This window comes from Neodiprion pinetum, chromosome 1 (genome assembly GCF_021155775.2).
Source record: "Neodiprion pinetum isolate iyNeoPine1 chromosome 1, iyNeoPine1.2, whole genome shotgun sequence".
NCBI classification, from domain to species: domain Eukaryota; kingdom Metazoa; phylum Arthropoda; class Insecta; order Hymenoptera; family Diprionidae; genus Neodiprion; species Neodiprion pinetum.
The window spans coordinates 1,417,634-1,443,110 of record NC_060232.1 but is presented as its reverse complement, the minus strand read 5'-3'; the positions used below and the strand labels follow the sequence as shown (position 1 = coordinate 1,443,110).

The following is a 25,477-nucleotide window of genomic DNA, read 5'->3' as shown; positions in this document are numbered from 1 at the left end:
ACACTCCTACTTCACTCGCCAAGGCGCTCTGAGTGAAATTCCAGCGAGAGTAGGCGCATCTACGCCGGTTACGACCCACTCAATACTATAGCCAATTTTCTAAACAATTCCCGGCCCATTTTGCTCTTTGCTTATGATCCTCGGACTAGCGCAAATTGAATATTTTGAACGGGCTCGATTCGTGGTATATCCGCGCCGGCTGCGGGAAGAGAGAGAGAGAGAGAGAGAGAGAGAGAGAGAGAGAGAGAGGAGTGAAATGAAAATACGGGAACGCAGGCGGGTTTCGCTAGTCGCGTGTAATTGGCCCCGGTCTCTTACCAGGAAATAAAAGTTGTGTAAAAGATACCCTGGACGCAAGATGGACTTGCAGGTAGTGGGTACGGCAGAAGAAAGATCAGAAGAAAGGCAACGCAGGAATTTACCAGCGAAATATAGCACTTTGACTGGATCTATTATACTCGTAGGCTGCACGTATAGGTACTCGTACTAGATTACCGCGCGCGGAATATAATGGCGTTGAAACTAGGCGGGGGCGACGACGGCGGGCTAGCCCAAAGAAAAAGTGAAACAGTTACTTTCCACCTGATTTATATAGCCGCTCCGTCCGTCCGCTTGAGGCCTCTCGTTTCTTTGTTATTATCACCGTCTCTTTCCCCCCGTCGATTTCCCTCTCTCTCTCTCTTACTCTCTGCGGCTCTCAGGCCCGAGATGAAAATATCAACTCCGTACCAATATCGTCCGGTTTTACCCTCTCCCGGACAAGAAGAAAACGTCTCGAAAATAATTCCATCGTCCCTCTCTCCTCTCGTTCGACGAAGAACGAGACGCGTACAAGAGAAGGAAGGTGAAAAAGAAGAGCAGAGCATCGAGCCGACACCAGAAGCCTAGGCCTTTCATTCGTTGGGCCGCAGGTCTCTGGTACCTACCAAGCTCGACTTTTCTTGCATGTACTTCCAACACCGCACACGCTACACCGGGTGCGATCCGGCGGGATGGGACGGCGGCCCTGCAGCACGGTAGGAACGCAATTACACTTCATTCATCCGTTCATTCATCGGCGGTAGCCGGAGGAGCCGAAGGCGGAATATGAGGTGGTACGGCAGTGAAAAAGGAAAATAAAAACAAAGAAAAAAACAAAAAACAAAAAAAAATAAATAAAAAACCGGTAGGTCGAAGGAAGAGAAGAAGCAAGAAGAGTGGGGAAGAAAAAAGAAACGGTGAGCCTGCACGGTAAACCATTACGTAGAAAGGGGCTAAGAAATCATCTACTTTTGACCACAAAAAGCGTAGCACAGGCAATTCCGGAACGTGGACCACCAGGTTTTATTTTTAGAGCTCCGAGCGGGGTTTGGCCATGCCATCGCATCCACCGCACCACACTGGGTCGTTCGAAATGTGTTGGTAACAACGATGCCCAGTCGCTCCGTGCACACTCTATCAGCGTAAGAAGACGTGACCACCGCCGCGGGACGGCGAGGGACACGAGAACCAATTCTTAAAACCCGGAGCAACTCCTCGATCCTTCGTTCATCTCCCCCCGCCGCCGCCACCTCACACGCTCCACTTTTTATTATGCTTTTATTCTAGTCACTCGATGTGGCTATCCATTCCTCAACTACACCAAAACCCGCGCGTGTGTAGATCCGATCTCGATCTGCGTAGGTACTGCACACGTGCACTGGCAGACAGCCTTGTTTGGACTCTCTCTCTCTCTCTATCCTCATAACATCCTCGGTACTGACAGATAAGGTAATTGACTCGCAGGTTCTTCAACTCGATACATACGGGCACGCAGTTTCGTGATCGGATTGTGGAATGTTATAACGATCGCCGTGCCGAGTGGGGCAGAAATTCATTCATTCCGTTGCAAATTAGCCGCTACGGACACCGTCTTTATTAGCATCGAATCACGTTACATTCCTCGAAAGATCGCTCTCGAGCAAGTTTTAACCTTCGTTGCTCCTTCGCCGGATCGTACCGGCCTCCCGAATCTCTAGAAGTCGTCAAGATCTCCCGATTTCCTAAAACCCAGGACCCATCTAATTTCGTGATTTCAGGATCCGTTGCGCGTCGGCTTTGGATCGGAGCCTCGGAGGCAGAGGAAGGACGAAGCGGTACCAGGACCTCGGTGCACGGCTATGATCAGCATGGAGCTGCCCTCGCACGCGACGCAGCACGGGGGGCTCCACCTTGGGGACTCGGCGCTGGCGTCGATTCACCCGCACCCTCAGGACTCCCTGGGAATGCACCACCACCATGCCTCAGGCAATGCAACACCCGGAGGTATGAATGAGGACTCCGAGAAAAAACGTATGTTTCTTCTTTCGAATCCATTTTTTTTTCTAAAAATCACACCGGCTCGCGGTGTAAATGTCTCACGGGTATGACAAAGTCGGGTGTTGAGATAGGATGCCAATCTCTCAGTCGTGTGCCGGAGCGCCTCTTTTCGCGGTAATTGCTCGCCGAACGCTTCTTGCCAGCATTATTCGCGCGTTTGCGACGGGAGCTGGCATTCCGGTGTAAAAAGACACGAGGCGTCGGAACGCGGCTTTTTCACCGTCGATTAAACCGCCATACACGCCGATACATCGCGCCGATCATCTCGTAATTCAACCGCAGTATTATATACACCCGCCCGTAACCTTATACGATCCATACACGACCAGAAACCGACGATTACCCGGCTACGCTGTAACGCGTTCGTATCGGTACAACCGATTAGCCCGAAGGAGACAGGAAAAATCGGCAAGACGTGGGCGTAGAAAAATCGAAGGGAACGGGGGGATGAATTCGAAACGGTGCGGGTGAAGCGAAAGCGTTTTACGATACGGTATTAATTACCGCTTGTCGCTGCTATCGGAGTTTCTCTAATGATCAGCGCGGAGCATGACTGTCCGAGATGCAGGGAGGAGCTGGCGGGAAGATTTCTTTGAACAGAGACACTGCCGTGGTACCGCTGTGGTTCCGATCGCGTTTGTACTATCGAGCGATCGAGTTCGAGCAGGTATATTTTCGATCGGCAGTAACCGACGCTGTTTTCTTGCACTGTACACAAACACTCACGTCATACGGTTCGGGAACAAACGGGCAGCTGTTTCGGCCCGTAGGTGAGCCTCGACTGCCGGGGGCTGATGCGGACGGCGTATTAAGCAAATAACCCAGTAGGTAAGTAAGCAGTAAGTAGGTACGGGGCGAACGAGATGAAAGGAGCCGCGGGGGCCGGGAGCCAGTGACACTGCACGAGTCTGGGTCGTTAAACCTAATGATATCAAGTATTTGACAAAGCGCGTCAGACGGACGATGGACCGGGAAGAGACCGGGAGAATCGAGAGGGTCGAGAGGATCTAGAGGAAGAAGCGTGCGGACCACGCACGAAACGCGCTCCGCCGATCGCCGATGACTCCGGGCCCTGACTTTGCTGTTCCCTCGTTAATACGCTCAATATGTAACTGCCTCCCGGTATCACTGACCCGGGATGAGATGCCGCGCTATCCCGATCGCTCGGACTCGATAAACCTGGCATACAAATGGGACTGTCTCTCCGTAGGATCAATTCGAATGCCTCCATATCACGCCGAATTAACCAGGAGGGTTTTAAGATCGAGGGGCGAGGGGGCGTCGCGTCCTCTTCGTCCTTGTCACGATCGGCTGACGGGAGCGCCGTTTTTCCCCGAACGACAAACCGTCCCATCATCGACGCGTCGGGTTCCACGCGCGATATTTGAATCGTCGAAGCTGCAGGATCGGAGGAATCGTCGGGTGCCGGGAACTCAAACTGGTGCTGGAAAAAATCGAAACTGGAAATATTAGCATACGCGCGGCTGTCAGGGGCGTAAACTTCGTTAGGAGGCACGTGCATCGAGGTAAATGATCCGGGTGTTCAGGCTGCGCTGAAGCCGACCGGCAAGATCGCGTGGTAGTGCATGAGTTGATTAATGGCGATGATTGTGGCTCGGGGTACGCTCTGTGTTGTTATTCCCTCTGTTGTGGGTAATTTTTTGACCGGGTGACGTCGCTTAATCCGGCTAATTAAACGGGTTTTAAGACATTTTTTACAACCACGGTTACTTAATCGACTTCCGATCCCAGCTGTACTTTGATCGCGGTGTTATACCTGCGTAAAACCGATTCGTCCTGCTTGACGCTGCGCGGCTAGCGGCGCTTTTTACGCCGTTCAACAGTTTCTAAGCACCTTTTACACACGACTCGGAGTCTCGACAAACGCTCCAAAGTCACTCCGCGCTCAGACTTGAGCCGAAGAATTGTAATAATCGCTCGCTGACTGCAGTGAATCACTCGGTACTCGCGATCGGTTGGCCCACACTGATAGAGGCCAGCCCGGGACGCGAAAACCGCTATTTTACCTTGGATGCTCTTTTTGCACGACTTTTACCCCGCGATATTTTGCGCAACCGTCGCGGCAGGGTTTCGGACATTTTGGTCACGCGATCGGGCGCGTATAATGATCAACTTGTATCAATTTTTCCTACCTCGAGATTGATTTTTTGTTCCCTCCACCCGCGGTGAGACGTCGTGCGCGTGGACGCCGGCGAGTGCGGGGCAACGTTTCACATTCCGACGTGTATATTTTCACCGTGTATTTATATGCGAAGGCACTTCAAGATAGCCTTGCAATTTATGGGGTTAAATAAAGGAAGACTCACGATGCGGCGATAGCAGCTCGCGGTACAAATAGGCTCGGCCGTTCGTGCCTACGGTACACAACCCTGGCAAATAAAGGTATTATCCTGTCCAGCGTCACAATGCACGACGTTGCACCGATTGCGTCGGCCAACCCAGATTCTAATGTACCTCTTTTTTGCTTTGCCACAGATGACGGGAGCCACGGGATGAACCAGGACGGTGAGTAAAGCCCGCATCGTTTTTTATTCATATTCTTTCTCCCCAATGTCCAAAAAACTGACCAATCCAGTACCGGGATTTGGACGGACGACGTCCCTCGGACTTGTTGCGACCTCGTATCAGTATAGTGATTTTTTCCGACCCGCCCGAGGCGAGGAGGGAAGACAGTCGACTTAACAAGTGAGGGGTCAAACGATCTCGCTCTCTGAAAGTCGGGCGCAGCAGTTCGGACGGTGAAGCGTAATTACCCGGGTTGAAGGGGTGAAGAAGGTGCGGCAGCCCGGGGGGGAGAGCGACGTGGTGCGAGAATGAGCCTCTTTAGAGAGCGAAGGTATCTCGAGCCGGGGTATTTACATTCGGAAATTGTTTACGTCAGGGTCAGAGATGAGAAGTGTCAGGAGCTCGTTCTTCGGTGGTGCGTGCGTGGAGCATCTCCGAAGCGTCATCCTCCCTTGATAATTCTCTTCTGCACGTGGGCCCAGCGTCTGTACGTTTATAAATAAACAGTCAGCCGCGCTGTAAACTGGTTTAACGACAACCCCGGCGATACCGCGCCTCCGGCATCCTCATTTCCGTGATAACTGTCGCGCGTTATCACCGAGATTATCGTTAGCGGACCTGCGTCCTCGTCCTCGTGGTTTTCCCACCCCGGGAAATTCAGCCGCGGATACCAATCACGATTCGCCCTTCAGGCCCCGATATACCGTTCGCAAAAGGACGCCCGTGACGCCGTACGGATCCGGCGGTACCGCAGGTCCGTTGTGTGGGTGCGGAGTGTGCGCGGACCTACATACTTCCAGTATCGCGCCTCTCCTCGAGGGCATCTCCTATATCCCTGTTCCAATACCTTGCGAACGCCTGATCGTTCGGTAACTGACTCTGGTTCGTCACCCGTTGACCGTCTAGATGATCAAAAATTCACCTCCTCTCCAAGAGTCAACAAGATCGTTGATTTTATTAAAGACATATACCATAATCCGTTAAGATGAAAAACAATCATTCTATCACAATTTACTCTACTGATCCATGATTCGGTTCACGAAACTTTACTTTGAAATTTAACCATCGCCATAACCAATCATTGAAGATGAATTTATTTTGCGCAGTGCTCTTGATACGTAAAAAAAAAACATCCAAAAAAACGGTTCGTTTGACTTTGAGCTTTTCGAGGTCAGTGATATAATTGATCGGGCCGATTTAGCGACTAGGAAACGCGGTCTCAGCTCGCAGGCTGGACTGCATGAGAACAAATTGAACAAGTAACCTACCCGTGGAGCCGGAGCGGGTATAGCTGTTATAGGATATGTACAGAGTATAAGTAGCAATATAGTGAGAACACGTATAACTACGCGCATCTGTACGAACGGTTAGGTGTTGGCGTACCAGGTACCTGGGTCCGCTCTTCGCGCTGTCCCAGGGGTGTGGCTCTCTCCTTTGCAACGGTATCATCAACGAACATCGCCTCATGCCTATGTGGATCTAATGCAGAACCGACGCGTTCTGCACGCGGCTGCATCGCAGTCTTTGCACGATTCCCCAGTCTCTGGGCGAAAAGCAAATATCCTCAAATTTGCTCCTCGTACAATACGTCTGTGACGGTCGAAGACGTGTCCGTTGCTTTTTTCCACTCTGGGTCGCAGCGGTTTTTGTCGCTTAAACGCGATGGCGATTAGTCGGAGACAAGCAGAGACAGGGTACCCCGTTTGCAACTGCCGATTGGCGCTGAGCTGGCGCGTGGGCGTGATTGACGATCGGGTTACGACCGAGCGCCGGTTGTGCCGCGTTATAACATCGGGGAGCGTTAGTTGCCCCACATGGTTCGAGAGAGCCTGTTCTCGAAGCTCGAGGAAAAATGATTCTCGCAAAGCGGGGAAAAATCGACGCTGCGAAAGAACGGAAACCTGATCAGGAGGTGAAAATGACTGAAGGCCGTTGGACGTCGCGAGCGCGTTGACTGGATGTATAGCGGTAAGGTATGCGGGATGACGATAGTAGGTAATACGTGATCATCTACATCGGTATTAACGCGGGATGTCTACCTACCTGTAAAATAATACGCTCGAGTTCTGGTACAACGCGCAATTATTATCATACATATTACCGAGAGATGCTTCTTGCGCTCCTCTACCGCAGTTATTCCAGTTATTTCAATTTATTATTTTAATAGATCTCCCGGCTCGCGCCCGTCTCTCAAGACGATCGCATAACGCGCCTTCCTCGGCTTAGATCATCTACACGCGCACGCGGCCTTTGCGGATTAGCAACGATCGAACGCTATTCGCGTTCAAATTGGGCAACGGCCGATTTTCGTCCTTTCGGATCTCGTGGTTCGATCGCCGTCTCGAACATCGCGTCAAAAATAAGCCCATCCATCACTTTCGTTCGTTCTTTCCTATTTCAATTTCTTCCCGATGAATCGATTCGGTGGATGATGAGAGAAAAATTTATCACACCTTAATTGCGATCCCTCGCTAACGCCGTCAAATTGAATTTCCACATCGTGCACCGCATGCTCGTATAATGCAGTGAGAGATTGCCGAGGACAGCGTGTATAATCGGTATCCTGTTACGTGTGTATCGTGTACGTGCATGTACGACGGGCGATGGGGGCACGTAAAAAATACCAAAGACTGATAGCAGAACGTAGACAGATAATAATGCAGAGCGGAGCTACTCTAGATGCCGTAGAGAAAGTAGCGGGCAACGGACAGTCGGTGGATGCATAGCAGTGGCCGAGCCAAGGTGCTCGGAACACTGGCGCACAGGACGCGCGCCGTTTGCAGTGCTCGTATTATTCGCCAGGTAAATCGCGAAGCGTCGAGATTGCGGAGAGAAAAGTTAGTTGAAAATCCAGTAATGACCGTCCATCGGTCAACTCAAGCTCTACGGTCATTCGGACGGAAGAGTTTTTAGACTGGACGACCGCTCTACCGCTAGACCGAATAACTGAACAAATTTCTACCGATGGATGAAAATGCGGTTTTTCAGCATCGCGACTCCTTCGATGTAGCCTACAACCAACGACCATAAGTTAATTCCCCGATTGGACACGGTTTCCACTGGCTGACCGGTGCTTGGCCTCCAAGACGACACCTGTTGACAAGGTGTTAATTAAACGGGATCGAACGGCTGCCGAATGGTTAAAATCCCTCATTACAAGGTGGAGGCTTAACGGTCGTTCTTTAGAAACGAAGAATGGGGAAAGGCGGGTGTCGGTAGCTACGCTCCTCGACACGCGCGGCAATTAGCTCGTGAGTAGTGGTTATGGGGACGGCGGCTCGCCAGTCGGCGGGACCGACCCTTGCCCCATAGATTTACCCACCTACGAACTGTAAACCGGCCCACCTCGCCATCTGGAAGCGCGTTCGGAACAGCAGGTTGCGGGACGAATTCCGTTCTCGTGTTCACCTTTTTACACTTCGTCGCGTCATCGTGCAGGGGGGAAAACAAACGTCGGGATGGATGATTTCGAAGATGGCGATAGTCGCGACGCGGGAACTACAAGAAGTCAACGGAGCATGATGTTGAACCCTGTAACAGTGCAGGGATTTCGGAGGGGGGAGGGGGGTTTGTTTGCAGTGCAGCCACGTCGACCGAAACAGCAACGGTGCATGACGCCGTTACCGTAACGAGGCTACAAGTTGTAGACCATTCTGCCCCGCAGTGTTCAACCCTTGCACTATGTCGCCATGCATTAAACTGAGCTCAAACGATCGCAGCTACGACCATTCCGTATGCGGTTCCAACGTTACACGCGTTTACGTGGATTAGCCATTCGTAATGTTCGGTTACACTCGAAGATGAAGCGAAATATATTGCAACTTTGGCTATTTGAGTTTTCATGCTCCGTGCAAAGTCATGGTGTCCGGTAAAAAATTGGTAACAAATTCAAGGACATTAAAAATAGAACATTTCCAGGAGACGGGAAAAATTCAAGGACATCTCCAGGACACCGTGAAAGTGCTTTTTCGTTGACTGCAGCTTCGAACATTCTTCGCTGAGTCGTACTTCTCGAACGTATCGCTTTCGATTGAGACAGATATCGGTTTGATGAGAGTTGGGAGAAAGACGAGATGAACGGGAAGAGAGCCCGAGGCAGAAGAGCGGGAGGCGGTAAGAGGGATCAGCTGGGAATAGAAAAAAGGGAAGACCCCCCGGCAGGGGCAAACATAAATTAAGATGGAGGACTGATTACGAGGCGAGGGCAGGCTATCATTACTTATCCAGGGTATCGTGACCGGTCGACCCTGCGCCGGTCCGCAGCAAGCTGCACGGCTTGACGTACGCTGACTCGTGCCCGCGATAATACGATGGTGGGGAAACCGCGAATTACAATTCATCTTCCCTTATTCCTCCACGTATGCATCCGTCGATTCACCCGGCACGATACGCGATCGGCAACGTAACATTGTATCTGGTCGGAAGATCCTTCCGCTAATCTCCAGCCAGACGGGGCAGAAGATCCGATTCTATTCCTGATTTCTTCCCAGTTTTTCTTTCTCCTCGGTATGTGCAATTAGGCGCAATTACGTTCGCCGTTTATAGTGGATATTGCAAACGATATCGTATATTAGATATTATACGTGTGTGTAGGTATGTAACGTGCAACAATCGATCGGCCTGTAACGGCAGGCGGGCGGACGGAGACCATTGCGAAATGAAAGTTGTTGGTTAGTTGGTATCGGTAGCCAGACTGACCTTTTGACCTTCCCTTGCCCGCTCGCAGGGGCGGGATAGGAACCGAGATACAGGCGGGTATTATGCGCCGATACAATATATGCCTGTATACCTAACCGTAAAGCGGCGATTTAATAACTCGATTTCGAACAATCATATGCCTCGACAATTATTTCAGATCTTATCTGCCATCCACCTGGCCTGCGGGTGAAAGATATAGAAAGGGGAAAAGAGATAGAGCGATGGCATGAGATCTATCGAAGCGATGAACCTTTCAAATTTTCCTTGAAAAAGTATCAAGGGGTCACTAAGGTAAGTGTTCCATTGGCACAGGGTCAATAACTGGGACACTCGACTTACCGGCACTGGTTCCAATGGTTCCAACTGGATCGGTAACGCTCGGTGTACATTCCGCCTACCCTTCGGGGTTGATAGTGTAATGTAATACGCAGTCTTTGGCCCTATTTGCATAACTGCTTTGACTTTTAACGGGGATGACAGCTCGAGTCTGATAGTACGATGTTAGGACTGGTTGTAATCCGGTGCTTCCGCGGTCTGCATGCACGAACCCCGTGCTCATGTACGTCGCTGTTGCACATGCGAGAACTGCGATACGCCCACGCCCTGGATGCTGCGAACTCGAAGACCCCGGACTCGCAGAATCGAGAATCCAGTCCTGCAGCTGTCTCGCTTCTTCGCTACAGAGCGTCATCGTCAAGACCGACGCAAGACACGAACGCCTAATTAACACGTCAAGATGGCGATAGATAACTCGACGATCCGATGGCGAGTCTCTTCTCCCGCTTTAGGGAAAGATTTTTCGATTTCACCTGTTCGCACCGTCGCAAACATTTCGGAACATTTGTAGCTGAGCAGATAAGGAACCGTAGATATAACGCAATATGCGATCACCTTCCTTGATGATGTTGGTACTTCTGGATGACCAGACGATGTCATCCGACGCTTTCCAGTCATTCTAATTTTGCGAAGCTGGCATCTTTCCTCGTCGCAATCCCCATCGCTGATCGTGGTCTGACCAAAAGGGACTCGAGTTCTCTTGTGAGATGAAATATCGACCGATGCATAAAAAAAAAAAAAAAAAACGAAGAAAATCTCAACGAGGCATCGGTTTGAGAGTGTGTACGAAGTCGACAAGGATCGACGGTGGTCATTGTCCTCCTGTGTTTCATGGGTTGGTTAACGGGTTGTATTATAAGCAGAGCTGCCAGTCGCGAGAATTGCCCACCGTCAGACTAGCTGCCTATAAATAATTATAAATAAATTATTATCAAGCTCACGGTGATCAGGAAGTATAGCCTGCCATCTGAGAGACAACGCGGGCTCGTTGGCTCACTCAAACAAATTACGAAGTAGGCAGTCCTGTGTCGGCCTGGAAGGTGTATGGTGTATGCCCACGTACCTGTATACCTACATAGGCTCAATCCGAGGGCTGCACACGAGTCCGCGCAACTCGGTATGAGACGGTTGTTACTCACTGTAGCACATTATAGTGCAGAGTGTGTATAATATGGTGCGCCAGCGAGGCTCCTGCAGAAATAAAGGAAGGATGAGGATAGCGAAAAAAGGCTGAAGTAAACCGAAGCAATGGAACAAAATGAAGAAGAAGAAGAAGAAGGAGAAGAAGAAGAACAAAAATGACCCAACGAGTCGGAAAAGTTCGAGCACATATGAACACCGGGCAGTGATTGGATCGTGGTGCATTAGTAACCTGTTTGTTGCTCGGCAAAACACCGATCGTTTTATCGTTTTAAGATTTATTCGATTTATAGACCGGTCATAGACGCCTTGCAGCGCTGACTACGCGCTGCACGCCTTTCCACCCAACACCACCTCGTAGAGTGCATTCTCTACAGGGTGTGTCCGGCGAAATTGACTTACCAGGGGATGAGCCGGAGAAAGGAGAAGTGGAACTTTTCGTAAAAAATAAGAATCAGCAGCCACCTGGCAGAACGACCTCGATCGGTAAAGGTCGATCGAGTCCAAAGGGAAACTTCCTGCACTCGGCAAAAAACTCACCAGATACTCATCTTCTCACTCTGGGCGTCAACGTCGGCTCTCGGGTCACTCACACAGACGCCAAAGCGTAGCCGCGGCGTCTTTCCGGGGGGTTCTGGACTCGGGCAGAACACCGGAGCTCATTGTCCACGTTCTACCGGGCCGTTGTTGTCTCCGCACATGCATGGCATGCCGTGCACCTCTACCTGCCGGTAACAATGACGCGTTAGGACCGCCGGCCATTGTCCGGTTGACGTGTTAATCCACGCCCAGTGCCCGGCTAATGCGACCTCCAGCAAAGCCTCGGTTCTACGGCGTAACAGGTGCTCTTCGTGATGAATCGGCCGGGTCAACGATCCTTCAGCCAAATTTTCACCTTCGGCTTGCGTCGATTCACACTGTGGAAAAATTATCGGTACCTGTATTGTTTGTTTCATTATGTACATCGCAAATGAGTTACACGGAACATGCGATCGCATTTTCGTTACAAGGCGTTGACAGATATCATTAGGAACTGCAAATAACGGTCAGCGAACTTCCGGTGATGGACAATTTGAAGGTGATTACGTCAGTCTTGGAAGAAGGAACGAAGCCGGTGGAAATATAAAACCTGAGGGACGGAGGTGGGGAATTCTTAGAGCAAAAAAGAAAACCAGATGAAACTAGTAAAGAGTTTGCAAAATAAAACAAAATCTCACTTCCGCCGCAAAATTCCTTCGCGTACGGGGCTTTGTCTTTGCCTTGGATCACGATTTGTTGCAGTGCGGATAGATGATTGTTACTGTTTGGCAGTGGCTTTAAAAGATAATAATTTTATCAAGCGTCGCGTGATCCAGTCGCTTCATACTTGCGGATATAAAGATCATTCGGCATCGCCTGGTGAAAAAATCGAACTCTCGTTAAGAAGCTGAACGTGCACTGTTTGAAATTAAGATGGCGGGAAACGAGGGCTAAAGTTGGTACAATGTCTGGATCCGCGGACCTAGGGAGAGGAGAGGAGCCGGTGTGGAGGATCGAAAAGCGATTGACCGGACGTGGATAATGACTGCGGTCTGGTCGCACCGCGGCCGCAACCGCGCTCGCAGTCTGGTGTTCGACGTATGCTGTACAGGTAGCGAACGGCATCGGCATCGGCATCAGCATCAGCATCAGCGTCGGCATCAGCATCAGCATCAGCTACACGTCGCCGACGCCGCTCTCTGCGGGCTGAAATGCCGTTAATACAATACAACCCTGGCGGTGTGCGGTTTTAGGATAACAGGTTGTCACGCAGCAGGCCCCGCAAATAGTTTTCGGAGATAGGCGACAGAGGCTCGAGATGATGCGCAGACTTCGAAATCGCCGTGAAATTATTAATTTTTTTGGAGTGGGAATTTCAAAAACTGGACGAACGAAACGATTCATATTTGTCTTATATGTGAACTCAAAACTTGGGCATTCGGATTATCGGCGTGATAGGAATATAAGGCTTAAAAAGTTACCTGATTCGTATGAAACTTGGTATCTACTTTTACGACGAGATTTTGTATGAAGTCAGAGTTAAAAAAAAAAAAAAAATTAAAGCGTCACTGATTCCGAAATTATGAATTCTTACCTCAGATTCGTATAGAACCAACGATCTCGAACCTCGTGATTTTCAAAGTTGCAGTGAATCGGAATCAGCAAGGAAAAACACATGCTCGAAATGGGTAAATAACTAGCTTCCTTGCGTCAATACGCGCGCTAGAGAAGTTTCACTTTCTTGCACTTTACGATCCAGTGTCACGGTGTTCTTGTTGGTTTTATTTATATCCATGTTCTATCCATTTCAGTCTCTGTATACGTCGTCACATTGATAGGTTTACTTATACGTGCAAATGTTAATTTTTATTTTTATTTCACTTTATCTTCTAGTTTTCAATTTCAGCCTACTCGTACCTTGTTTCTTGAGACAACGGCATGATAAATGAAATTCCATCTGTCGATCCTCGTTTTACGCGCAGCACCTCTGTGCCATTGAGGAAGCTTTCCTGCTTTCCAGCCCAACAAAATTCCTTCCATCCAATCACCGAAATTATAATAAGAACCGTCTAATGTCTGATCATCTTCGACGAACCACGCGTTTTTTGTATCGATTATCATTCCGCGACCGCATCACCGCGCTAATTGCAGCACGTATCACGGTATTCCGCGGGCCGGTAGGAGGTGCACAAAGCGGCTCGTGTCGGTCGTCCTGACCGACGGTTAAACGGTTAAAATTGTTCAATTATTATTTAGCTTGAAATAATGATATTACCTGAACCTGCGAGCGGTAGGTAGATACCTGCCCGTGTAAGAGGCGGCATAGCAGCTTGATGCGAACTACTCCCGCCATGCTTCGTTGCGTCCACGCGAACGCTACATTCACAACTTGGAGCTCCCTGAACGCCCGACTGCTGCAGTGCAGTTATCTATCCACTCGATTGTCATTATACATTAGCATTACAGGTTATTATCGCCCTTCTTATATACCCCGGTAATAATTCAGATCCAAGGCGTGAAGATTGTAATTGAAACTTGTCGCGCTAAATTTTCACGGATCATTTGCCGATTCTCACCTTATTCTTACAACCAATTGGGGTAAGTTTTTATTTTCGAGTATCGTAGAAAGCCTCGATTTAATCTAACATTCGTAAACCCATCGACTAGCCACCCTATGAATTATTTATCCTGCAGTTTTAGGCTTATACAAATCTACCTCGAATAGGTTTTCAATTTTTTTCAGATATTGTCCCGTACTTTAATCGATGAAAATATCAATCCTGCGCAGAAAGATTGTAAACTTTACAGGCAATGTTTGACAAGTACTTGAATGAAATTTTCGGAATTTGTTCATTTTTTATGACAATTCCAATGCCGAAAATCTATCCATGGGAATAATTTCGTAAACTGTGTACATTTGACGCATGAAATTGTACGTCTATCGGTTTCAACTAACATCGTCACGACGATGACCGAGGCATACGCGTCTTCCGGTGTCTCAAGATACGACAGACAGCCGAATAGATCGAGAACGTTGTTATTTAGCCACGTTATAAGCTTATAATTGTTTAGCGAGAAAAGTGACGCCGCTCTGTCCTTGGAGCTCGTACGTTATGTGTAGGTATAGCGGCGTCCGATTTCAAGGTTTGACTTTAGAAAGATCTCAAGGATCGATAACAAGAAACAATGGAAGCTGCGTAGGTATTACACAGCGGCATCGGGCGCTTCAACCGAAGCCCAACATTTATTTACAAACTGGTAGAGAGCTGCGCAGATCCCGCGGTAAACACCCGTAATTACAGCCCTCCTTGTTTCGACTCGTTTCGACGACGACGTTACTCCTATTACTACTCGGAAGAACTCTGCTCGCGGAATTCAGTACCAAATGTAATGTAGAATGTAATAAATAAGCGAATAATCACAGGCACAGAAAAGCTGTATGTTATAGTCGTATATTGCATTCTTCTTGTAGGAATGCTACATTTATTTTTTCATTATTTTCGAGGGAACTGAAAAGAGAGTTGCAATTTTGGTAACAGTACATTATGTAACAAGGGGATAATCTACTTTTATTTCTGTATGGATTGTAAAAGATTTTATTTCCGACTCAACTCTGGCCACATTATTCAAGAACATTTTAGAATTTTTTCATTGAAATTAATAAGAAAATAGCCGCGTGGCGCATATCCTGACATCACGGTTCAAAAAATTTCGAGTTATAAACACCTTTTCGAATTGGAGGTCGCATTCCGTGGGGCTGAACTTCAAAAATCTAGCCACATAGATAAACAAGTTTTAAAGACTTTGTCAAAATGTCAAATCAAACGGATAAAAATTGATTTAATTTCGATGAAAAAATTCTAAAGTGTTCTTCAAACTATAAATAATATATCCCTCAAATTCAAATTGCTCCGAGTGTTTTCATTTGATTAAAAAAAAAAAGTCTTAAAAATAGGTACGATTTTGGACCCTCCAAGCTGTACATACCCCTCCGTCTTAACATCACGGTTGAGCCGGGAATAAAAATTATACCCGATACGTTCATCGTGGTTGAAAGTAGCGACGGGGCGGTGGCAAAAGCTGCCGTAGGCAATGGCGACGGGTAAAAAGGTGGGTGAAGATACCGCAAGGTGAAAAGTGCAGGAAGAAGCTGAACGAGCCGAGATAAGCCGACGACAGTTTTGCTTCCTACACTTAGGCGGGCAGGCGGGAATAATCCGGAGGCGGAGGCGGAGGATCTTGAGATGCGCAAAGGATAGCGGTCCGTATCGAAAATCGAGATCGGTAAAAGTGGTCCGGCGAGGCCGACGCGATTTCTATCTCGGGCTCTCGGTGCCGCTCCGGTCCGGGTCCTGGAGGATGATTCCCGATCGTCCGTATCCCGGTAATCATTTTACAACCTCCGGTGTAATCTTCCCCCCCCTCGCCCCGCGTCTAATAAGGAGGCCAACTCGAGTCCTACAGGTATATTCACGACTCCTCGCCTATTCACCATCGGCACACGGACTCCCGATCCTCCTCGGGAATATCAATGCTATTTTACTGCCGGTACTACGGCTTGCTCCTCGGGCAAACGGGCCCAAGTGAATAGCCCATCTTATGCCCCATCGATCCTCGTCTCATGCTAACAGGTGGTCAGCCCCACGCCGGCGAGATCCTCGGAAAAACGTTCCTAGCTAATCAAACAACGGATTCGTTTCTCAATTTTTCTTCTAATTTTCGTATATTCTTTTCACTTGCTTTCGGTTCGCTGAATTTTCTCGAGCGAGATTTTTTAATCGAGGTGAAAGTAACGCGCAACGGAGCTTGTTCTTCGCGATTTATAATTCGTAACAACACGGTCGAGTTTTAAATAAATTATTGTACGAAATGTTGAAAAATTATTAGTTGAATATAAGAATTATGTGGTCAGCAGGTACGGGCCGAACGGGTGTTTATTATCAAGACGTTTTCACTGATTTACGTGTTTTATTTTTGACTGATCGGTGAAGCGAATTGTGAAACAAAATTTGCAATACTATTTATCCCATCCCATCGTCATCGTTTATACATTTTTCTGTACTTCAAACTTGTTTCGATTTCCTAAAACTTAAAATCCCACGATTCGTCAATGAATCGAAGTAGGCAAACTGCACAACCATCTGCAACATGTGTCGTAGGCATAAACCGCGTCAGATAGGTAAGGTCAACGTCTTTCGGCGAAAGGGGCGGCCGATCGAAGGCGGTAATTGCGACGCGGAGAACAAGGTGAAAACTGAATGGGAATATTATAACAGCCGTGTTGTACAAACTGCGGAGTGAGTGATTACTGTCAGGCTCGCCTCGGGGCCGCTGTCTTCACTCGTTTAGCGCAAGGGCGATGATCACCCGTCGAAAAAGATCTCACGCTGCGTCGCGACGCCCACAATGAGACGATCATTGCCCCCCCTTCGTACCCCTCGTCTTATTCTTCTTCTACTAGAGCAATCGACCAAGTCCCTGCCCGGTTCTGCGGTTACAGTCTATTGCCTCGTCGTCGCGACCATGGGAACTCCTTCGCGGAACACTTCCGTGTTGATTAGCTGCCCGATATCCTCCTCCTCCTCCTCCTCTTCCTCGTCCTCCTCCTTCTCATCTCGACTCATCTTCGCTCCTCTTCCCTTCTCCTCCCTTCTCTTCCCGCTCCCCCTGGGAGCCGGCATATTCATCCCGCAGGCGGTGGTACTTCGAGCTGTGGTTACGAGTCGACGGAAAAAGTGCGTATTCGATTCCGTGGGACTCTTCCTTCTCGTTCGAAGGCACGGACCGACCTCGGTCCAAGTTTTTGTCGCAAGCTGAAGGGACTAGAACTTTTCAGAAAGAAGATATACTCGCTGGGTGGGTCGAGCGTTATTCCAACTTTTTATAACTCGAGAGTCGACCTTACAGGTTTTTCGAAAATACATTTGTCCGCGGATCTTGACCTTCCGAGATTGTATTCACATCACAATTATTCCCTCGGTATAATGTTGGACTAAAAAGTAAATAGAAAAAAAGTGAATTATTCCACTACCACTTTTTACAATCAGGTAAATAAAACGCAGGCGATATTCCAACCCGCCAATTTTTAAGACGAAAACTTGTCAAAGGAGAAACGAAAAGGATCAAGATATACGACAAATCGTTTAGTCCGATCTGACGTAGAATTGCAGTGAAAATAATGAAACGATTGCGGGGTATAAGTACTACGACGATCGCTCGGCCATCGTCGTTGGGTTTATAATTTTCCGTTTTGTAAACAATAATTTATCCATAAAATTAGCATAAACGGTCCGCTTAGCACCTTCGACGATGCGAGCAAGCGGAAAGATTTCTTTCGCGGTTGACTGGCTCCGGTTGGATAAATTAACTCGGCGTCCGTCGATTCCGAGCAGCAGCCCTGATCCTGCAAGTCCCGGTCTTGTCTTCCGCAGCGTCTCGATCTCGTCCTATTCGATCCGTCAGTCAGTCGGTTAGTCGACCGCCAATCCGCACGCTGCGAATTACCGATCCCGACTCGCGATTATATTTTGGGTGTAATCGCACCTTCGGCTGTCGAAAGGTATGAAAGTTCCCGTTCAAAGGGAAAAATCCGGAATCGATTCGGGCGGCCTTCTTGTTCCGCGAAGGATGCATTCCGGGCGCTACTCAGGGCCGAGGATATAATCGGCGTCCTTGCCCCGGGGTAAACGGGGGAACCCGGGAGGACCATTGACCTCCGCAAGCCACTCGGTCGAAGCTCGCCGAGAGAGGTTCCAGCTCTTCTTCCTGGGCGATCGAGCGGCCAACGCCCGCGACAGGTGTCCACGACCGGCGCCACGAACCGCGCTTCGCTCCTCTTCGGGTCTTGACCCAGGTCAGGCGGACGCTTGATCCTTCTCGGCTTTCCCTTTTCAGGAAGGACTTTATATATTTTTTTTCGCTTTTTCCTCACCCCTGGTACAATTTTTGAAGAGTGATTTGGTTTAGGATATGGTCGTGGTACCTAGACATTGGGTTTCAGATTAAATGGTAGATGTTGAAATTATAGGAAAAGCTATACCTGCCTATGCTTGAAAAGTCATGGGAATAACAATCGTTGACTAAAAGTTTGTGGGATGCAGTAATCACGAATTGCCTGCACCGACTTTCGACGGGGAAAAAAAAGGAGCAGTTAAAACTTCCAATAGCAATGTTTTCACAACCGACTTGGGGAATCGAATTAGATACCGCGGTCACTTATGGAAGCGATATAATGGTATATAATACATTAACGAGGAGAAAATCCGTAAAGTGAGAAGGACGAAAGAATAAAAGAAAAAAAAAAAGAAAAAAATGAAGCGATAGCCTTCGGCGGAGAATAATTGCGATGTGTAAGACGCCGCGTTAAACGTTGCACGTATAATACTCGGAGACAAATAGCGTCGGGGAAATCGATTTACGTGCTGGTGATTAGCTGTAGAAACGGTAGGATCTGTGACAAGAAACATCGGCAGGCCGCGGAATAGTGTCCTCGAGGAATGGCGATTAGCAATGAAATACACGCGCGAATATATAGGCGAGATAACCGTAACGCGGTTAGATAGACGATAGAGGAGATCGTGAGGCGGAAAAACAGTAAAACCTTAATGACGGTGTATTCGGTCGGATCTCCAGGCTGCATTGAGTCACTCGCACAAACGCGCTTATTGTGTCTACCGCGATGGTGGGCAGTATTATTATTAGCGATATCGCCCGCGGCGAGTCGAGCTTGCAACGGGAATCGGCCGAACGAAACAAGCCGTGATTCTGGATCCCCTGCAGTAGATACGCCCGCCCCTGATCCGCCCGGCTAACCTCACGCCGGATCACTTCACTCCGCATCCCTGCGTTCGGTCTGTCCAATCGCACTTCTTCCCTTTATATATAACTTGTTTTTTCAAGGTGTTGCTCGAAAAATTTGTGACAAATGTTGAAAAAAAGATTGTCGCAAAATCTGGATGAGGTAGGAAAATATTCAGAGGTCTCTACCAATTAATGTTAAATTTTTTTATTATATTTGTGCGTACACCTTACGGACTTGTATGTATATATAAGTTATTTTTCTCGTATCGTGGTCCAAGGAGTATCGCATCACCTTAATATGTCCCTATTTCGTTTTTAGTAATGATTTTTATGAACAATCATTAATTGGACCACAAATAAGTCCGTACAGTGTAGACATAGAAATAAGTGAATAATATTTCAAATTAAAATTGGTAGCGACATTTGAATATTTTCCTATCTCATCCAGATTTTACGACAGTTATTCCTTTCAGTATTTGTCACAAGTTTGTGAAGTGGCACCTTAAAACAAACGAGTTAAAAATGAACTACCCTACGGGACATGCAAATCCGCGAAGATCGAGCTTTTTCTGCCTGAATCTGTTTGTTTTATACACGCCGATCCTTTCGAGCGATTGAAACGCGGCGATAAAAAGCTAAACGATTCGTATAGGAAAGGATTGACAAGTCTTCGCGATAGCTTTTATAAATTCGCAGATCCATCCGATCGCCGTGCAGGATTCCCGGCGCGATTGCTAATGACTTTATATGCATCCGACAGAGAAGATGGATTGCGCAGTAATTTTCCGCCTTATTCCTCGCTCGTTTATATTCGAAGGTAGATAACCGCGACGGCGCGAATGAATTCAGCTGGTTAGCCGAAGACGGCGTTTAGCATGTTTTGTGCGGTCGTAACTCGCGGAAGCTTGACTAGAACGAAGACGAGGGAATCCAGGATCCCGACTCGTCTCGAAATCGCGAGTCTTTCCCGTCGTCCTCCTTCCGGATGAACTCGAATCGCACTTTTCCGGCACAGGCCAACGTGGTTCGAAAGTTCCGCAGGCAATTATTCAAGGGGTTCGGACTCCGGAGTATACTCAACAAAAAATAGGCGCGCGCAGCCGAGGCTGGAGAAATGAAACGCGACGTCGCGTCGTTCGGTACCGTAAAACGGCATGAAACGTATGTAGATATGTAGCCCGAGTTCTAACAAGCCACCGGACCGCCGCTGCGGCTCCAGGACCGTTGCTCGTTGCGATCCCCTTCCTTCCTCTCGGAATCCGGTGCCTCGCGTTCGCCGTATACTTACCCAGGTAATACCTACACTGCGCCCGTGCACGCGACCCACATTTTACACCCGTATCTCCATGTTACACACGCGGTCGTACCGTCATTGTGTGTCCGTCCACATAATATTATAAGGCTTCAAGCGCGAGTCGGACTCGCGGTTCGAACAGCGATGCGGAATTCGTAGGATATCCGAAATTATTCTTCGAATTTGTCTTTTCCTCGATGCCTGTTTGAAAAATTGAAAAAAAAAAACAAAAAAAGAAAAAACCCCGCGAACGCTGCACCAAGTTTTCCTTTTTCTAACGATCAAACTGGGGGGAATATATATGCATGGCGTATCCTTTTAAGGATCGCGGTAATCACGCGCCGCGAAATCGCTCCGCGTGTCGACATATCGGCTAACGCGAGTGAAACGCAGGCGGTATTCGAACGGCCGAGAATTTCGTTGGTCTGCGACGATAATGTGCGAGAACCCGAGGCAGGCCTGTCTCGCACGTAGGAACCTCTTGTGCTCTCGCGCACTGCACCACCGGAAGTGTGATCACCCAGTGGAACCTGGAATTCATCCGGCGCAGGGGAAAACGAAACGCGGGCCACTCTTCTGGGCGAGTGCAATTTTTTTTTCCCAAGTATAGAACGTTTTGGTTATACTTACGACCAAAGTTGTGGAAAGTTAATCCTGCTTGGATCATTGAATTATAGCCCGAGTCGAAATTTAGATCCTCGTGTAGACCTGCAAGTCCTACGTTTGGTTGGAAGACTAACTTTGTATCGAAAAGAGAATCCATTGTAGACCCAAGCTTGGCTGATATTTCCATTTCTTCCACATTTAGGCTTAGAGTAGAATATCTTTAAAAGCTCTACAGGTCATCTATAGACTCAGGACTTCTACGGGTCCTCTGTATCCTCATTATCCTCATGGCCTCTACGAGAGACGAAAAGCGACTAAACGGCAAGTTTTCTAGTTCGAATCGACGGTATAAGCTTCTCCTCGGCTTTACTCCGAGTGCAAGTTCTCTCCAGGTGAATTTGGCGTGAAAATTATTGAACAATAGAGAGAATAAGGGAAAAGGAAGCGAGTAAAGGATTTCCCGGAATGTAACTTAGTACGAATCCCCGACAAGGATCTTCGGAGCAGGTGCAGCACTCGTGAGCCGGTAATTTCCGTAAATACGCTCGGCGAAAACCTCACTCAGAGTAATCGGCCTCTATTCATCCAATTCCCGGTGAAGAAACTTTAACAGTCTTGCCTATATCGCCGTATTGCTTCGTCAAAGGATTCCGCCGAACAGGCTCAGCTTTCCTTCCGCAGCTACTCCTCGACCAAGGACGAATATCGACCACCCCCGACGAGATTTTCGAAACTGGAATTGGGTAAAGAGCTCGCGAGCTTTCCTGAGCCTTCCGTCTCTCTTGGTTGTTCGACTTGGAGATGATTTAACAGAATTAAAATTAAGGCTAATTTTATGATTTCTGCGGGTTACGAGAGCCTCGAAGTTGTACGAAAGGTACAGTCAGGCCAAATCGAAGCAAACACGATGACAGCGTGCCGTTCCATTATGGAATTCCCTCGTTCTCTCTAGCGATGGCCACTAAGCTAAAAATAATCGAAGACGACTTGATTGAATCGGTAAAAGTTAACCGATGAATCGCTCATTTCCCATTTTTTTGAAAAGGTGTATAATGAAACCAAAATTTTGTAAATTTCAGAATGCAGTCTCAATAGCGGAAGAGTTGTTGATAATTTAAAGTTTCATTCAAGATATTTTTCAATACGAGGTGAAAATATTCATTCATCTTTCACTTGTTATATCAAATAGGTACTTGGTAAGTAGGACAATGATAATAATTGAAATTTTGATCCCATAAATTGATATCGTATCGCGTCGTTCATGGGAGTAAAAATGAAAAACCGATTGTGAGGAAGATGAATCGATTGTACTCGATTAATGGGGAAAAGATGATCGATTCAATCGCTTGTTTCTTGTAATTTCCATCTTCCTTCCATTTTCGCCGCAGGCCTCGTCCGATTCTCGAGTCAGCTTTAGCCGCAGGTTGACGCGGTGGGATCGGGAGGAGCGCGACGTGGGAGCGTCCTTGTGTTTGCTCCCGCGGCCCCCATTGTCCGTTGTGTCCCCCTTGACTTACTGGCTGAAACGCGAGCCTCCGCAACGCTCATCGAGGATGCTTTAAACTCCGCGATTCTATAACACACATAGCGCAGGTGCGCGGTGAAAGTGTAGCGCCTCGCCTCGCCTCGGCGAAGTCGAACCTTCGACCCCCGGAGCCCGAGGGTGTCGGATGAAAAACGAAATTAGCCCCGACGCGCCGCGGCCGGCGTGAGAATAGCGAACCGGCTCCGGTACCTAATGGCTCCACGGCATCGGTTTTTCACCGAAGGTGCGAAAACGCGAAGACGACCCGCTCTGGGAACGAAGTCCGCGTCCTTGACCGGCTCTATCGTGCGACCGATCTCCGAGAGCCGCAATGCCATACGGATCGCGGCTCTCTCTCGGATTTCTGGCGGCGAGCCCTGAGTACCTAGGCCCGTTTTTTGCCCTCCGAGTCGCCCCGCAGGACGAGTCCTGGATTCGAGGCAATTACGCCCGCAACCGCGGTCCGCTTTCATGGGTTTCAACTCCACTCAACTCGCGCCTCGTTATTAGATTAGACCAGGGCTCCCGGTAATTCGGATCCCGCGATCGACGCGAGCCAGATCGGCCCGCTCCTTTCATCTACCGTGACAGAAATTTGAATTTTACTCCCTACGCCGTTCCTGGAAACGTTCTCTAGCGGCGTTAATGTTCCTACCGCTTTGCTCGTTTTTTTTTTTTTTCTCTATTCTCCCGTTGCAACACAAAGCCGACCGGTTAACCCGTGTGCGCTGAACTCCCTGCACAATGCCATTCTGGAATTGATCCAGATGCGGTCTCGCCTGTGAATCGTTGAACCTCCCTGGAACGAGCAAGAGAGAAGATGAAGTAATGAAAAAATAAAAATTGCCTTGATACAAAAATGAGAACGACTGGGAACAACGCTCGACTGAGAATCTCTGGCGGCGGCGCGTAGTTAAAATAGTGGGAGTCAAAGGGGGAGGTAGTGCAGCGTTCCTCCTCGGTTTCCTCGGAAGGCTCCGAAGCGGAGGGTGCAAAGGTACGGTGTACGGTGTGCACGGCGGGCGGGAGCGTGCTGAGACAATGGAACATTAAGCCACAGCGCGGTTCTCTAGACAGGAAATTACAGGGATCACGGGAGATTGACAGAAAAACGGTCGAAGCGCTCGGTCGCCGCAACGAGGACCAAACTTCCAACGGCGGCACCCCGGCGCTCGGTCGCCCGAACTTTCCTCCTCCGCAATCCGAAAATTAGATAACCGATTCTCACGGGGATAGCCGGCGACTTCCGGCCGACTCGGCATCGCCGCGGGTCGGCGCATCCGCTGCGAGCTTGTAAAATCGCGTCCCAGGGCGAGGCGTGCTGCAGCTTTTTAACCGAGAGCCGTGCAGTCGGGATGATTTATCGGCGTGGATCTCGAGGATCCCGAGCCTCGTGCCTTGGCTTTTTCACTCCCGCGTAGACGAGTTTCGTTTTCATCGCGGGTTACGAGAGCTGCGGGTGAAAACAAACCAGACAGGCAGCCGGAAAGTGCGAAAGAAAGCGACGAGTGTAATATGCAAGGCGGGAGGAGTATAATATTCATCGGCGCGTAGCTCGATTGCGTACCCGCAACGTCGATGGCAATTATCATTAAAATCGCGTTAATTAATCCTCGTCCTCGAAACTCTGGGGAAAGTTTATTTTGGCCGCTGTGCCGGCGGACGCGGCCGACGATGACGATGACGATCGAGACACACGACTTCTGTCTGTATTTTGACGAGCCTTGAGGGAGAGGCGCGCCCGGGAGTTTATCATCGGCGTCTGACGACGAGGCCTCGGTCGACCACAAAGGCAGGTTAGGCTCGACCGAAAGCGTGAGTTTGTACGTACAGAACGAGTCGGTGTGAGCGTTAACGCACGCCCGTGATTCACAGACACGCGTATCCTACCTGCGGTAATTGCCTCGATGGCAGAAGCCGGCAGGAAACGATTTGCGAGGCCGGCTGCGAGTCGCTCTGTCCCGGCATCCAGCGGAGCTGCCGCGATGCTATTCCGACCGAATGACTCACCCCGGTGATCCGGTCGTCTCGCTGACATGACGTCAGGCGGTTCGTCCGAAATTAAAATTGTCCGATTTTTCCACGCGGCTTATACCTGCGCGCCGATACGCTCGTCCGCAAGGATTTCGACAACGAGTCGCGAGCTTTTGCGGTCGGCGCCGCGCTCTTGCGGTCTGACGGTGAGCTTGCGGATCAACGGAAGCTGCCGAACTCGATTTCAAAGCTCGACGCGTGGGGTGCCGCTCTGCGCGTACCGCACACTCGCCTGACCTCGAGGAACCCAATTATCGGTATCCGCCCGACCGCAAGACTTCGCTAAAGAGTCCCAAAGTGCCCGATCAGGGACGCGCGCTTTTCGCTCCCGGTCACTTATCGCCGCTGGATCCGTGCGGCCGCTTCGCGCGTGCAGTTTTTGATCCTGGTCCTGGTCCCCGCGGCCTCGCTCGGAGAAAAAGAGACACCGCACGAAGCTGATCGGATTCCGTGCTCCCTAAGGACAACGCGCGTATTCGCGGCTTGCGACGAAAGCTCGTGTAATTCAGCGAGGAATGTCTCGACAAAACTCATAACTCGGGTACCTGCCTACCGCACGCTGGGGAGTTGCTCGGTGTTTTGTAACGCATGTGTGTGTGCGAGCGCGGGAGTTGCGTAATGCGGCATGCGTTGCCTTAGCGCTCAGGGAGAGGTTTCGACTG

General features: G+C 49.1%; 1 protein-coding gene across 3 annotated transcripts in view; it reads left to right on the top strand.

Moving 5' to 3' along the window:
- sv (paired box protein shaven) overlaps positions 1–25,477 on the top strand; it is an 81,028-nt gene that overhangs the window by 12,118 nt on the left and 43,433 nt on the right. Inside the window, exons 2-3 of one of the 3 annotated variants that reach the window (XM_046618451.2) lie at positions 2,058–2,283; positions 4,834–4,863. In XM_046618451.2, coding sequence (XP_046474407.1) covers positions 2,139–2,283; positions 4,834–4,863 — 175 coding nt within the window. In that variant the 5' untranslated portion in view covers positions 2,058–2,138. Of the gene's footprint in view, positions 1–2,057; positions 2,311–4,833; positions 4,864–25,477 lie in introns of all 3 variants that reach the window. The other 2 variants (XM_046618442.2, XM_046618477.2) reach the window with 2 other exon arrangements.